Consider the following 15,000-nt stretch of genomic DNA (forward strand, 5'->3'; position numbering starts at 1 on the left):
GTATTTTCATGCTTAGCTTGCGTGAAACGATCGCCAGTTTACGTACATGGCGTCGCGTCCTTTTCTGACATTCCCACCTTTTGGCCAAACTTGAAGCTTAAATTAGGAACTATGAACAGATAAGATTCTTGTATGTTTCTTTTACGAAGCAAAAAAACTACCCTTTGGCTGGTTTTCAACTGCTGTAGTGGTATTTCTCTTAAATATTCCTGTCAGACTGTGCACGGCGCGTTCAAGCTATCAAGGTGTCATTGATTAAAAACTGCGCAAATCGTTTGCTTTTTACTTTGAGTTCTTTATACAGGCCTTATTGGGCAGAAAACGACAAAAACGACGCTTAAGGTGGCTTAAACCAGTTTCAACACTTTCAAAAGACCTTGTTATAAGAAGAATTGACACTACAACACTTTATCACGTAACAGCAATGTTGTGGTACCATGTGAAACATCAATTATTGCTGAACAAGGTGCAGTCATTTTTGTGACGTAACAAGTTACCATGGCAAAAGGAAAGCCTTGCGAAAACACCCTAGCTACATTTGGCTTTAGTTGCTCATATCTGAAAAGCGAAGTTGGTGACCCCAATTTTTTATTGCACAAAAGTGAGCAGCAGGCCAAGATGAAACTCTCTGCAAAGTTTAAAAAAAATTGTGTTATGTGGATTCAGAGCTACCTCAAATTTTCAATTAGTTAAGGTGGCTCTGGATCCGCTCCACACAACTTTTTTAGAGTTTGCCAGAAGTTTCATTCTGGCATGCTGATTACATTTCAGAAATAAAAAATTGGGTTCACGGAGTTCATTTTGGAGATGTGAGCAGCTAAAGCCAAAATATGGGGTGTTTTTGCAGAGCTTTTTCTTTTAAGTGTTAAAACTGGTTTGAGCCACCTTAAGTGAGGTTTTTGGTTATAATTTTCATCAAATCGCAGCAAAACTGTGAGCAACTTCTCAATAAAGAACAGACCATGAACAATGCCTTATTTTTTAAAATTCTTAGATCTTTGTATCTGAGAAACATTTGTACACGTCAGGACAGAAATCATGGTCATCATTATTATTAAACCTGTTGCTCTCCATATTTTTGTATTCATGAGCATGCATTTGCAAATAATATTTGGCATTATGACATGACCCCTACATTGTACATGTGTGTGTGCTTTGTAACTGGGAAGGAAGCATTTGTGTTTGCTGCTGAATACTCAGTCAATAAGTACATTTTATTTACAGAAGTAGCAGTATGCATCCCTGATCACTCAAAATAATTTTGGTATAAATTTTGTGAAAAAATCAAAACTTGAGATGGTTTATGCTCGCAGCCCTTTTAATACAATACGCTGAATGCCTAACAGTTTTAATTTTAAAACTATTTTTTTCTCACATTTTCAGATTGTCAACAGCATTGCATCACAGAGCACATTGATGATGAATCAGCAGTTTCTCCCCATATTTCATCCTACTCCCAAATTTGTACCTGTTGTTGTCAGATCAAATGCACCAGTTGGTTTTACTGGATCCTATAATCCCTCTACCTGCTACCACATGCCTGTATTTCCAGGCCATGCATCCCCTGATACAAAATTTACTCCAACAACAAGCAAGACAAGAAGAGATCTAGAACAACTGGGAAGTCCTACCGATGATAAAACTTTGAGTGAGGTTATCTTTGAGCTTGCGGCACAGAAGAATGGTATCCGAATTGGGTCAGTTCCAAACATAGGTATGAAAAGAATAGTTATATCAGGTGTCATTACTTTAATGTGTAACCTGTCATTCATGGGTCAGAGACCGTCAAAAAATTAGGAAATGCAGAAGAACATACTGTAGAGCCAATACATGTATCATTTGTTATTTCTTCCGAGCTTCATAAACAAGAAGTGTGCCAAAAACATCACAATGCTAAACTCATATGTTCTTTTATTATACGACTAGCTCCATGAGCGGGCAAGATGAACCAAATCCCGCGCTGTGGTTGGCAACCCGAGCAGGCAGGATGAAGCTATCTTGCCCACTCGGGATTTCTCCCTTGGTACTGCAAGATCAGAGATCATTTTTTGGTGTTTTATCCCATAAAATAAATCCTTTATTGAAAGCTTGTTCAGTCAAGATGGCTGGATATTGGCCTTGCTCTTTTTTTGCATGTTTATGGGCTGAGATGAAAATGTGCAAAAAAAGAACTTGTCCAATTATATCCAGCCATCTTGACCTCACGCTTGGTCAATAACCCATGTATTTGGCAATGATGTGATGCACTGAAATACATGTGGTATGTAATGTAACATGACTTGTGTAATGCAATACTGAAGTTCGGCGCTGCATTCTATGACAGAGTCCTCTTGTGAATTAAAGTGCACCTAAACCTAAATATTTTTTGTTCCTAATGTAAATCTCCCCATCCAAAACAAACATATGCCAGCATTGTTACGCACAATTTCGCTTTTTCTGTGCCGTGCAAGCCACGTAAACTTCGCAGAACTAGCAGTAATTTGGACCCACGACCGTGATGCGAGAGGCATGGGTCTATTCTCGATTTTACGTCACAAACTGCTTTGCATTCCTATTTTCAAAGAAATTTTGCATTGCAAAGCAGTTTGTGACGTAAAATCGAGAATAGACCCATGCCTCTCACATCACGGTCGTGGGTCCAAATTACTGCTAGTTTTGATAACTTTGCGCTTATTGCCCGGCAGATAAAAAAGCGTAATTTGAGGTAAGAATCATCAAACAAGTTTGCTTTCCGTGGAGAGATCAATATTGTACACTAAAAATATTTGAGTTTAGGTGCACTTTAATAAAAAAGCAAAAAATGCTATTTTACTTTGCTGTCTTGTTTAAAGGCCTTCCTTTACGATTGAACACCATATTATTCCTTGGTCAGTCTTATTGTTCCAGACTTGATAAACTGTTCAATTAATTAATATTATTGCTACCTTTGACCATTCTGAATCTACCATTCTGGAGCTTTTAACCCATTGACCTCTGGGAGTGAGACTTTACAGATTTTACTCCGTCTTGCGCCAGACAATTTTACTCATCAACTGGAGGTGTCCTAGGAGGTGTCAGTGGGTTATAAAGATTATATGTGTGTATGTTACACACGAAACACAAACATGCAAATCTGTTTGGTTTTTCTTTTCAGGTGGGGTACATGTAGCTAAGCAAACTGCAAGTAACTCGCTTGAGGAATTTAAAAAGATTGCTCAGAGGAATGGGATAACTGTGTACCAAGCAGGTAATAAAAAAATTATTTTAATAAAATTATTAAAATTTTTGTGTCAGCTCGTACGAAACAAAGGACCTTAACGCAGCGCTGCTTTAGTGACTGACCAGCGCTGCCCTTGTATCTGCAGAAAGGTTGCATGATGGCTGCATCGATAGCACTGCGGCAGTTTCGAAAAATGACTGTGTGTAAGACATCTCAAAGTCACTTAATCGCTGCAGCGGGGCCGTGCACATGCTGCACTTGAAACAAACAACATTTTAGCGCTGCTTTACCATTGCTTTTTAGTTGTTAAGCATTGCAACCTATCTGCAGGGCTTGAAATTCTGCTTCTGAAGCTTGGTCAACGCATGAACGTCGCATAAAAGACGCATAAGCACTGTGCAACCTAAAATATGAAGTTGCGCAGCGCTGCAAGAGCGTTGCACTGTTCGTACGGGAGGAGCTTGCAGATAATAACTCCCACCCTACATGTTATCCCATGTCAGATTGTTGTCACAGACAATAATAATTTTAGAAGGGTTGATTAAGGTCTTGTCCTCAAAGCAAAAAGCAGGTTTTGGCTAGAAGGGATTTTAGATTTTTCTGAAATTTTTTAAAAGTGATATTTGATTTTAAGGTAAATTTTCAGCCATATGGTGTCAGCAATTTTTGATATAATTATTGCATTTTGCATAGTTTTGTTATCTTCCATCAACATTGAAAATTATTTTTTTGACTGGGAATTTAGACAATGTATGGTAGAAAATCAAAGCACATAAAAAAATGACGTTTCAGTGTCAATAATATTTTTGTTTTTGAACAATGCTGGTCATAGTGTCAGGTGAGGATATCAGTTTTTAGAGTGATTGTAATCTTGGTCATTTTGCAATCTCTTGCTCTTTTCCTTCATTTGCATTTTATTGCCTGATTAACCTACGGTATTCCCCTATTTTGCATTACCCAAAGGTTCCAACCATGAAACAGAGTCTATCAGCACTGACGATGATTCAAAAGGAATGTTGTCAGCTGTTAATAAGGAACCAACTGTTGATACAGAGGAGGATGTTTCTGAAATTGAAAAATTTGCAGAAATCTTTGTAGCAGAGGTGCAAAATGAAATGGATGTCAACATGGCAAATGGTGATTATTTGGAAAAAAAAGCTGGAAAGAGTGATATCAAGGTGAAAGATTCCACTGATTTAGTAAAGAGAAGCAGCTGCTGCAGTAATCAGTCTGGTGATTTTGAAGAAGCAATTTGTGTTAACAGTAACTACTGTGTGGTTGATTCTAAGCCATGTGAAAGATTGCCAGCAATTAATGATCATGTCTCCAAGGCTACAAATAAAACAACGATTGAAGATTCACAAATTGCAGCATTTCAGAAAATTGCAAGTCAAAAGGGAATCAAGGTTTCAAATGAAATTAATTTCAATGATTATTATTCGAGTGTGGATGCTGGTGATAGTGTGTCAGTGTCAGAAGTGAACAAAGCCAAAGTTGTCACTGAGGCTCTTGACTTAACTGAACAAGATCTGAAAATTGCCAGATTTCAAGAAATGGCACGGTTGAATGGAATCAAAGTGGGTGGAGGTGAAGTGGATACAAATGGAAGAAAGATATCCAGTAATTCTTGTCCAGAATACTTTGATTCGGGATCTGGTGAGAGTTCACAACAAAATGAGTGTTACTTGGATGCAGAAAGAGATCCACAGATTCTTAGGTTTCAAGAGCTTGCCTGGATGAATGGCATTAAAGTAGGAACTACATCAGCACCATCTCCATCTTATTCTTCTCTCTCAAGTTGTGATAGTGATGATCAGTCATCTTCTCAGTTTGTCGACAAATGGCCTATCATGGTGCAGAACTGTTTAGATAGGAAGAGTGATGCCTTTCAGGAAGCCACAGAAAGAATTGGAATAAAACATAAGGAAACATCAGCTATTGCTAAATCTGTTGCTAATGCCTGCGGTTTAGTTGCACCATTTGCCAGTGCTTCTGCTGAGGCCAGCACCCAAACTGAAGTTGCCGTCCATGTGGATTGTCACACCCAAACACAAGACAAAGATTCTGAGATTTCAAGATTAAGTACAGGGGTGCAAGTTAGTGCTACAAAGGAAGCCTTTCAGGAAGAGCATTTGCTGTGGAAACTTGATGATGATAATAAGGTGGAAGCTGAAGCAGCATTGTGCTACAAAGATTTATACTTAAGTGAAAGTAAAAACGCAGAAAAATTGGGTGCAGACCTTCAGGATAAGAAAGATTTGCTACTCAGTTTAAGGCATAACCACAAAAGAGTGATGGATGAAATTAAAGAAGAGCTGAATACTAAATTAAAGGAATGCGAGGTATGATTACATTGTTGCCATTCTCACTGATGAAGATGAGTTAAATTTTAATGTTTTGGCAAAATCAATGCAACCACAGCCAATCTTTTGTAGTACGTGTATTTAGCTATTTTTGTTGTAATGGGCTTTTGGTATACATCTTCAGGAACTGAAGAAAGAGTTGAAAGCAAACAGGAGACTGAAAGAAAATGAAATCAAGCGAATTTCAAAAGAACTGAAGTCCAGACAAGAGGAACTAGAGGCAAGCCATGCCAACTTGCAGATAAAGGAGGTTGTCGTGGAGAGTTTGAGGCAGATAGCACAAGAACAAACAGCGAAAATCAAAGTTTTAGAAGAAGAACTACAGGATCTGAAGCAGGCTTCATCTAAAGTTCAAGAAAATCAGGAATGCAAAGCCTGGTTTGTAGACCATGTTTGGCATGTACAGTATGATCTAGTTTTCAGTTGTTAGTAATAATGTGATAACAACATTGTGGAATTGTTTCACAGAACCTTCATAGAACCATATTCACCAAAAGATGCAATTCACTTTTAGCTAAGGGGAAGTACAGAATCATTGCATTCCAGAAGGCATAAAATTAACTTCCTCCCATCATCACTAACTGGTCATAGACAGTTGTCAATGATACTACTCATGATCATGAAGATGAAAACAATGGCAGTAACATTTTCCCCATTAAACCTCAACTGACTGTTGTACTTTCCTACTGTAAATAAAATGAAATCAAACTAAAGCAGGACAAATAAAAATGATGGTTCTGCATGAGAGGGAAAAACTGGAGTTACCGTAGGAAAACCTCTCTTTGCAGAGTTGAGAGGCAACAAAGTCAACCCAGATATGGCAGTAAGTATGGAAATCAATCCCAGACCACATTGGTGGTCAGGCAAGACCTCTCACCATTGCACCAACCCTAACCAAATTTCATGTAAGACCGTAGTCACTGAAGAATGGATAGCTAAATGTATGTTGATCAGGGAAGGAACTAGTATTATTGATATTTTGATATTGTGGTGCATTTGACAGTAGTCACAAATCAACCAAAATTCAATAATATTGATTTTTTTTCTTAAGCAGCGTGAAGGAACAAGACACAGAGAACTTGGAAGGCAACGTGGATAATAGGAACAAGGTGCAGAATGATGATGATGATGATGATGATGATGATGACAATGGTTGGACAGTTATCGCAAGAAAAAAATCAAAGAGCCCCTTGAAAAAGCAAAAAAACACTAAAAACATAAAGAGTGGAAGCATCAGTCAACTGTGTGAAATTGATTTGGATGATTGTATAAAAAGAGAATCTATTGGCCATGTGTTTTCCGATCCTAAGATGCATTCCATTGATACAGGAAGTGTTTCAATTGATTCTACATCACAAGTATCATTGGAGGATGATACCAATTGTAGGGATAGCACACTTGTTAGCAAGGTGGGAGAAAGTAATGGAGAATGTCAGTATCATGTAGTTGATGAGGATAACACAACTGGTGGGACCAATAAATTTACCTCTTCTTGTCCTCAAACACTTCAACAAGATGCTTTTTGTAATGTCGACAACAATGCTAAAGTGCAACGTGTAGCAGAAGGCTCAAGTGCACAGCAAGCTTCCCTTCTGAGTTATCCCTCCACCCTCCCTAGTCAACCACATCCTTTCCCTTCTGTGCCATTGGAGGTTTTCACTCAGTACTGGTCCAATCAACTGCAAACCCCAAGAAGTGTACCTCAGGTCAAGAATTCAAGGTCTGTGTGTCGCCCCCCTGGTCTGAACACAGAGCCAGTGCCAGAGGGGGAAATACCTTGTCAACAGACAACTCCACTGTCAGCACCAGCAGGGAAGTTTTCTTCTTTTGACAAGCTGATGGTTGCTCTGCAGAAGAGGTTTCCCAGCAAAGACAGGTGAGGGTAATTTTGTGTGGCCAGGTTAGGGTTAGGCGAGATTCATATAAAAGCATATCATATATAGACCCAAGAAACACACACACTGATTTATTATTTGATTTTAATGAAGTGATGATGGCGATTATTATTGTTGTTGTTGTTGTCATCATTGTTAACTTTTTAACCTCTGAGCCGTCCTTCATTGACAGATAAAATCATCTGACGCTAGACAGAGTAAAATCTCAAAGTGTCAATTCTTAGGAGACTCAACTACACAGTACAACCATGGTCACCTCCTGGATTTGAATCTTAGTAGGCCACACTGGTACTGACAAAGACTGTCAAAACATTGTTTTCTGACGAGCTTCCCTAAGGAATGGGGGGACCTTGAAATCATTGGTTTTACAGTAATCAGTGTAACTGATCTCCTTGGTGGTTACCGTTTTATCCAGGCAGGAGTTGATAGTTTATTTAAAGAAAGCCAAAGCAGCTTGTGGTGCAGCTGGTTTCAAGGGAATGCAGATACTTGATGTTGTCAAGTGTGTTGAGGAAACAGTTGAGCTCAAGGTGAGCATAAATTAATATGAAGTTAAGTAATTTATTGGCCCCTAGCTTGTGTACTGTCTCAAGGAGCACCTCCTCAATGAAGGAGGTGCTTCCGTGAGACATTAGAGAGCTTTAGATTCTACGACGAGCACGAGGATGAGGACGACTACGAGTTTTGACTGCCCGTTTTTAGGGAAAGGAAATTTATAACCCGTACGCTTAATCTTACTCTTTGTTAGCAGTATAGGTTGCTCAGCTATTCTTATTGCTTGTAACTGAGCCTTTTTGCTCATCAAAAAATGCCAATTTAACTGCTACTATGTTGTTGACTTGTTTTGATTCGACGACATTTTTGCAAAACCTCGTACTAAAATGACGACGGCATCATTTTGACCGCGAAAATGATGCTGGTTTGCGTGCGCTCACTGTTGTCTTATGAGAAAATCTTGTACTCGTAGGCGTTCTCGTACTAGAATCTAAAGCTCTCTATTATTCTTAATGTACATCCCCTATTGCCCAGCCTTAAATAACCTTTGGCTTATTATCAGCTGGAGAGACCATGTCACCCTGAGACAAATAAGTAGAAGATCTTGCTTGAATTTCAACCAAACTAATTCAGAGAAGGCTACAATTTTCAAGCCTTTATTGTACGGTGTCTGATGAGGTCATGTCATCCATTATTCGTTGGAAGCCATCTTTTCCAATCAGAGGAAACAAACTAACTTGTACTGATGTAATATCTTGTTGGATACATGAATCTGTACTCATGATCTTCCTGTATCCATGGCCATTCTCTGATTAGAAAAGTCTGTTGTACAGCCCTTCTGTCTGGGGATGCATGCGATATAAACCTTGCAAGTGGTTGACAACCCTCACAATCATTGTTGCATGGGATCCTGGGGGGCGGTGGGAAGTGCTGCATGACATGACACTATTGCAAATCTTGAGTCGCCATTTATGTAGGGGAATTTGAAAGTTCCAACTTTCTTTCTTTTAAACATATCTATGTGTTTCAGGAAAACAAGATGCCATGAGTTCTAGTATGGTGGATTTTCAACAAGTCTCCTCTGCTCGTGCTTTGCAACAAACAAGTGATGGTACTGGCAAAGAATTACTTAAATGCACATTACTTAGGCTTTTTGAGGTTACAAGTGGCAAGCTGGAAAAATTATGGCAACTAAGACAAGAATTTTGAAAATTTCAGTTTGGAGTTGATGGTTATATTTTCCTTGTCTCTAAAAGAATAGAATTAAATGCCCTCTGAATCAACAAAAAAGTTAGAAACCACCTATAGTAAAATCGACCAACAAGAAAGTGGACTCTGACCTAAAAGTTGTTGAAGTTATTTTTGTTTCATTGTATACGCAAACTTCATAGACAAAAAAAATCCTGTTTATTCAAAATAAAATGTATTCGGTGTTGGGTTCACACTTGGTTTTTTTCAATACTGAAAACTGATGTGAGTGCAAATTCAGTCAATTTGAATATACTGTAAAAGTAGATTGACGCAGAGTGGAAGCTCTAACACCAAAGAAAAGATACTGATTCCACAATGCTTGGTTTGTTACTAAGGAAAACTTGTTGAACTGTCCTTCCAATGATTTGTTGAAAGACATTATGACTTAAATAAGTTTTCATGATGCCAAGGACAAGTTGGAGCAATTTATCATTATCTGCCCAAAGTCTATGGCTATAAAAATAATTAATACCTTAGTCTTTACATTTAAGCCTGCAGAATTTGGAGTTGCAGACCTGCCATTAATTTTATAGGCTAGATCAAGAAAACAAAACAGAAATAAAATTGTTTCAGTTTATGGTCACAAAGGAGTTTATTAACTTTTGTACCTAACCTTGGAAACTTACTAGTGATGGATCAAAATGGCATAAAATACAATAAGTTATTTTACGATAGCAAAATAAACCTGGTTGTAACACTCTACATATTCTTCTATTCCGTGCAAAAAGTTTTGCCTTGAAAATTACCCTTCTTACAAACCCCAATTAAAGGCCACTTGCTTTCTTACAGAAACTTAAGGTAAAAGCTGTTGATCAAAAATATCTGTAAACTTGTTTTGTGCTTTTGTTCTCCTATATAGCAAATTAAACATTAAATGCACTGTAATTCTCTGTGACACTTGTAGAGTTCATTCTGTCTAACGCCGCCTGATCTTACCCGTCAATGGGGCCCCCCTTGGGCATGAAATGGTTAACAACATCTAGGTCCCACCTGTTTAAGGTGGAAAGGACAACTATAGGCTCCTTCAATACCACGTGAAATATAATATTAAAGATGTCTCCCTTGTACACTTAATTATTAATCATTAATTTTGTTCTAAGGCGATCACTTACCCAAATAAAAAATATCACACCTTCTAAACGTTATCTTTCTGTTACAACAAAATAATTTGGTAATGTTGTTGCTACGCTACAACTAAGGAAACTTAAATCAGATAAAACAAGAATAGCCACTGTTTATGTCAGGCGTTATCACGAATCAGCATTTTGTGGAAAATCATAGGCAAGACATAGTGAAACCCCATCAAACACCACCATGATTTTTTTTAAAGCTAACAGACATAACCAATAATAATAAATAATTTATTATTATACCTTCCTTACAGGGAGCAGGTTTTCTTGTAAAGAGCACTTGATGTATAATTTAACCAGGGTTTCACTACACATACCCAGGGTCAAATTTCTTCAATTCCTTTGCTGATAGATCAATCAACAGGGCTCACTCTCACTTGCTGTTTAATTTACCATTTTGCCATTATACACGTGTCTCCATGACAAAACCACCCTAAAAAGACACAAAATTTATTACAGCAGCTTTAACCCAACAACTCTCTTGCCTGAATGAATTTTGAATTTGGATGTCACTTCCAACAATATATGCCTAATTATTTCAGTAGTTCTTCAACTAGAGCTTTAAACTTGCAGTTACAGGTGTGTTGGCCAATATGCCAGTTGTGCAATATTTTTTTTGCATTATTTAACCCTGATGAGTCAGTTAAACACACAGCACTGTAGCGACCCTGTCGGCAAATCTATTGGTGTCCCTGGAAGTAACTATTTACTTCACCCCTGGTGATTGTTTAAGTAGCTTTTATGCAGATTTAAATTGTTGCAGTATTTTAGTCATCGATCCCATTGGTAACACGCTTTGATGGTGGAATCAGATGTGTGGGAAGTTCATCGGGTAAGTCATCATCTTCATTCAACTTGACTTTAATCAAGTACATAGCCAGTGCAAACTCCTCTTCGTCTAACTGCCCATCCCGATCAATGTCTGACAGTGTCCATATCTTTCCTAACACTGTGTTCTGCAGTTTTGACTTGACCATTTCTTTCTTTGCCACTGCACCACTGATCTTTCCATTCTTGGGGCCAAGGCTCTTGAATAACCTGTCATACTCATCTTTGAATTCTTCCACAACCCAAGCATCTGTCTCGGAACCTAAAGCCAGGCCTTGGCAGGCACCAGAGGCAAATGGATTATTGGTAGAATGGCTGACAGTAAACGCTCCTCCCTTCACAGCAGCCTGTTGCCCATAATTAGAATCCGCCTCCAAAGGAATCATCCCCATTAGACGTGGAATATCGTTAGCCAGCATACGGTCAAGTGATTCAATCAACTTTGTTCTTATGGGATGGAACTTGGAGAAATCATACTTACGCAGTTGCTCCTTAAATTTCACCACAGAGGGAAAGTCACCTGGAGAGATATTCTGCTCTTTTTGTATCTTCATGTACACCTCAGAGAGGTTTTTAAGAAGTTGCTCCTTCTTTTTCTCTTTGCCAAAAACTGCTGGCATTTGGTTTTTCAGTTCAGCAATGACGTAAGCATGGACCTTTAATGAAAAGAAAAGATCATAAACAATTGAAGCACCTTAGTCTTCATTTCAAATGCTGGCCTAACATACTTTTGGTCATCTGATTGAATTCGCCTTTTTCAATATATGAAAATTCAGCTTGAAAGAGAGGTTTAGAGGACAAAGACAAAGGAAAGAGTATGATATGTAAATATTTTTCACATTCATTCCAACGTGTTTGTATTGTTTTTGTCCTCACTATCAAGCTGAGTATTTGATATTTTGAAATGGCATTTTGAAATTTAGAGATGTTGGTTTTTGAGGAGAGGGGAAATCCAGAGAACTGGGAGAAAAACCACTAAAGAACCAACAACAAACTTAACCCACATGGCTAAGAATTTGGAATCAAACCCCGGTCACATTGGTATGAAGCGAGTGCAATAACCACCATGTCATCCCAGGTGTTAGACAGAGTAAAATCTGCGAAGTGTCACTCCCAGGAGTCAATGTTCATGCTCTCAAGTGCATCATGGGTAATCAGGGCAAGACAAAGAAAAAACTCAAACATTTGTGTGGAAATGATTAAAAGTACTCATGATATGGAATTTTGGGGTTTTTTTATTTTCTAAAACAGAAGATATGAGCTCAAACACCCAGCAGAAGAAAGTTGGAGAGAATGTCTATTGTAGAAATTATTTTATTAAACAAAGTTTCTGCCATACATTTCCTGTAATTCCAAAGGAACAAAATTACAGAGAGTGTATGGAGACAAAAAAAAAGCAATGTTTAAGAATTTCAAAGAATAGATACCAAGTCCAGTTCATCTCAGTTGTTTAACTCGGACTTATTTGCTTGGTTTATGAAGGCGAAATTCTATAAAGTAAAGTTGTGTACAGTTTATTTTGCTTTGAATTCCCACACAAGCCTTTGAATTTCCTGCCATGTTGCCATGATTACCCCATGATGCACTAAAAAGCGTGAACTGGTCTACAGAGGGGGCAAACCTTAAATAACAATGACCACAACCAGGTTTTCTGAGCCCGCGAGACTGAGCACCCCCAGCAAACCATCGTTTTAACGAAAACCGCTGGTCAGCAACCTGGTTCAGGTCGTTGCTGTCTAAGGTCTTCCTAACTAAACATGGTTTTTGACTGGTAAACCAATTGACTACTCATGTGCCCTAGGATGCCCTCAGTTGATAAGTAAAATGGTCTGGCATTAGACAGAGTAAAATATCTTAGTCTCACCCCCAGGGGTCAATGGGTTTGACCCCAAGGGTCATTTTTTTGATCCATGGGCCCACAATACATGTAGTGTTTTAACCCCAAGAGGTCCCCCATTGAGAAGTAAAATCAAATCATCTGGCATTAGACAGTGAAATAAGTGTCACTTGGCAGTAAAAGGGTTAAATTACTCATTTAACTTATTAGAATGAAATTATTAAATCCAAAGTCCGCATTTCCTTGGCTCTTCCCAATTGGCACTTAGTTGCCTGTGTGACCAGTGTGAAATTTATGCTGACGTTGTTCAAGATAAATTCAACGATAAAGGTTAAGTGGTAGTCAATATTACTACTTACCTTTGCTAATCGAGCTCTTTTAATAAAATCATTTAACTTTCGTAAGGCAGCATTCCTAGGCAAGGTTTGGATATCAGTGAAAAGATCGTTAGCTTCATACTCAAAAAGCTTTCGATTTTCATCATTTTGAAGCGGCTGGTCCCAAAAAGAACCAATATAGACACGGGCAACTTCAGGTGTATTTATGACTTTCCCTAAGGACCACATCAAAGCTCCATAGACTCGCATCAGCTGTTGAGTCGTCACCATATCAGCCTTGTTGAGAACGATCCTGATTTTATCATCATAGTCGCGAAGCACTTCGATCCCACGCTGAAACTCGTCAGAAATGTCCAGTTTGTGTGCATCGAATAGCAGAATTATTCGATCGCAGCGTTCAGCAAACCATTTGAGAATGCCAGTGAAATCATATCCTCTAGCGACACTTTGCTTTTCTCCTGATAATATCCCAGGTGTGTCGACAATTGATATGCTCTCAAGGACAGGGCTTGGAAGCTCGGAACAGCAAAATCTGTTGAGAAACGCATTGCCAAATGAACTGAGGGAGCGAAAAGGCTTCGATGGGTCCACAATCAAGGCATTTCCAGGGACAACTTGTTCGTTCTCGCCATGCATAACAGCTATGAAGCTATCGGTTGTCGGTTCGGGACCAATTCGCAAGCCCGGAAATTCTCGCTCCAGCAGATATCGAATGAACGTTGTCTTGCCAGTAGAATACTGACCAACAAGCAAAACCATCGGCTTTGCAACAAAGTCAGGATCAGACATAACCGGTGAATGAAATTCATTGAAAAGGTAAGCTTCTTCAAGCGGTTTTAAAGTCTTGAAATACAACTTCCTCAGGCCGTCAACCACGGAGTTGAAAACTTGAGGGTTTCTTTGAGCGTCATTCTTTTTCATCCACGAAAACATCTTGAAGAATCGGCTGAGGCCTAAGGTCAAAGCTAGTGACTTGAAAGAATCACAATAACTGGGCAGCCACGAGGAATTCTTCTTTCATTTGTTTCATTTGCTCTCATATAGGTGTGACAGACTCCTTCCATGCATCTGCGCATGCGCTTAATGTGCTCGTGGAAATTTTGATAATGACGTCACGTTCGAAACCTATATTTAGAAAATGATAACTACGTAATTAACTAAATTTTGACACGATGTAAAAAGACATTTTTTCCTTCGTTTTTACAAAGTAAAAATACCGAGATAAGCCAGGAAATCATTTAGCTTGGCGATGCCCCGGTGAGCATCATTTCGCTTGAAGAATTCATCTCTTTGTTGGCTTTAACAAGGAGTTTGCTTGCTCTTCATGAGTTTGTTGGGTTGTTTTTCAATTCGACTCTTCAAGAGCATCCTTCAAAAGCCCTTTCCAAGCCCCTTCCCTTGAGAACTGCTACTCAAGAGCTCGACATTTTGATATTTTTGACTCAAGGGGATTTTCAATGCGCGTGCTTTCATTTGCGAAATATCGGTCAGGGTTGGTTATGGAGGAAAAAATGGAAGAAAGAAATGGCTGCAAAGGTATAAAAACCGTCATCATCTTTCAAACGCGACGGCCTTAACTTTTGGCGTAGAGAATTGGACAGTTCAGTCTCTAAATTCTAAATTGTTGCACTTAATTCAATGAAAACTGACGACGTTTTCCCTAA

The 15,000-nt window shown here is 38.7% G+C and overlaps 2 protein-coding genes across 2 annotated transcripts; one reads left to right on the forward strand and one right to left on the reverse strand.

The window, feature by feature from the left end:
* Positions 1-1,377: 1,377 nt before the first annotated feature.
* LOC137985365 (uncharacterized) lies at positions 1,378-9,980 on the forward strand. Its single transcript, XM_068832947.1, has 7 exons — positions 1,378-1,714; positions 3,134-3,226; positions 4,163-5,541; positions 5,687-5,940; positions 6,614-7,438; positions 7,873-7,987; positions 8,983-9,980. Exons 1-7 carry the CDS (start codon positions 1,417-1,419, stop codon positions 8,998-9,000), a joined length of 2,982 nt encoding a protein of 993 aa, XP_068689048.1. The 5' UTR covers positions 1,378-1,416; the 3' UTR covers positions 9,001-9,980.
* LOC137985367 (EH domain-containing protein 1-like) lies at positions 7,514-14,418 on the reverse strand. Its single transcript, XM_068832952.1, has 2 exons — positions 13,358-14,418; positions 7,514-11,817 (listed from the first exon to the last, which is right to left on the reverse strand). The coding sequence occupies exons 1-2, from the start codon at positions 14,267-14,269 to the stop codon at positions 11,101-11,103; spliced, it is 1,629 nt and encodes a 542-aa protein (XP_068689053.1). The 5' UTR covers positions 14,270-14,418; the 3' UTR covers positions 7,514-11,100.
* Positions 14,419-15,000: the final 582 nt, after the last annotated feature.

The sequence above is a fragment of the Montipora foliosa genome, chromosome 14 (assembly GCF_036669935.1).
Source record: "Montipora foliosa isolate CH-2021 chromosome 14, ASM3666993v2, whole genome shotgun sequence".
Classification (NCBI taxonomy): Eukaryota; Metazoa; Cnidaria; class Anthozoa; order Scleractinia; family Acroporidae; genus Montipora; species Montipora foliosa.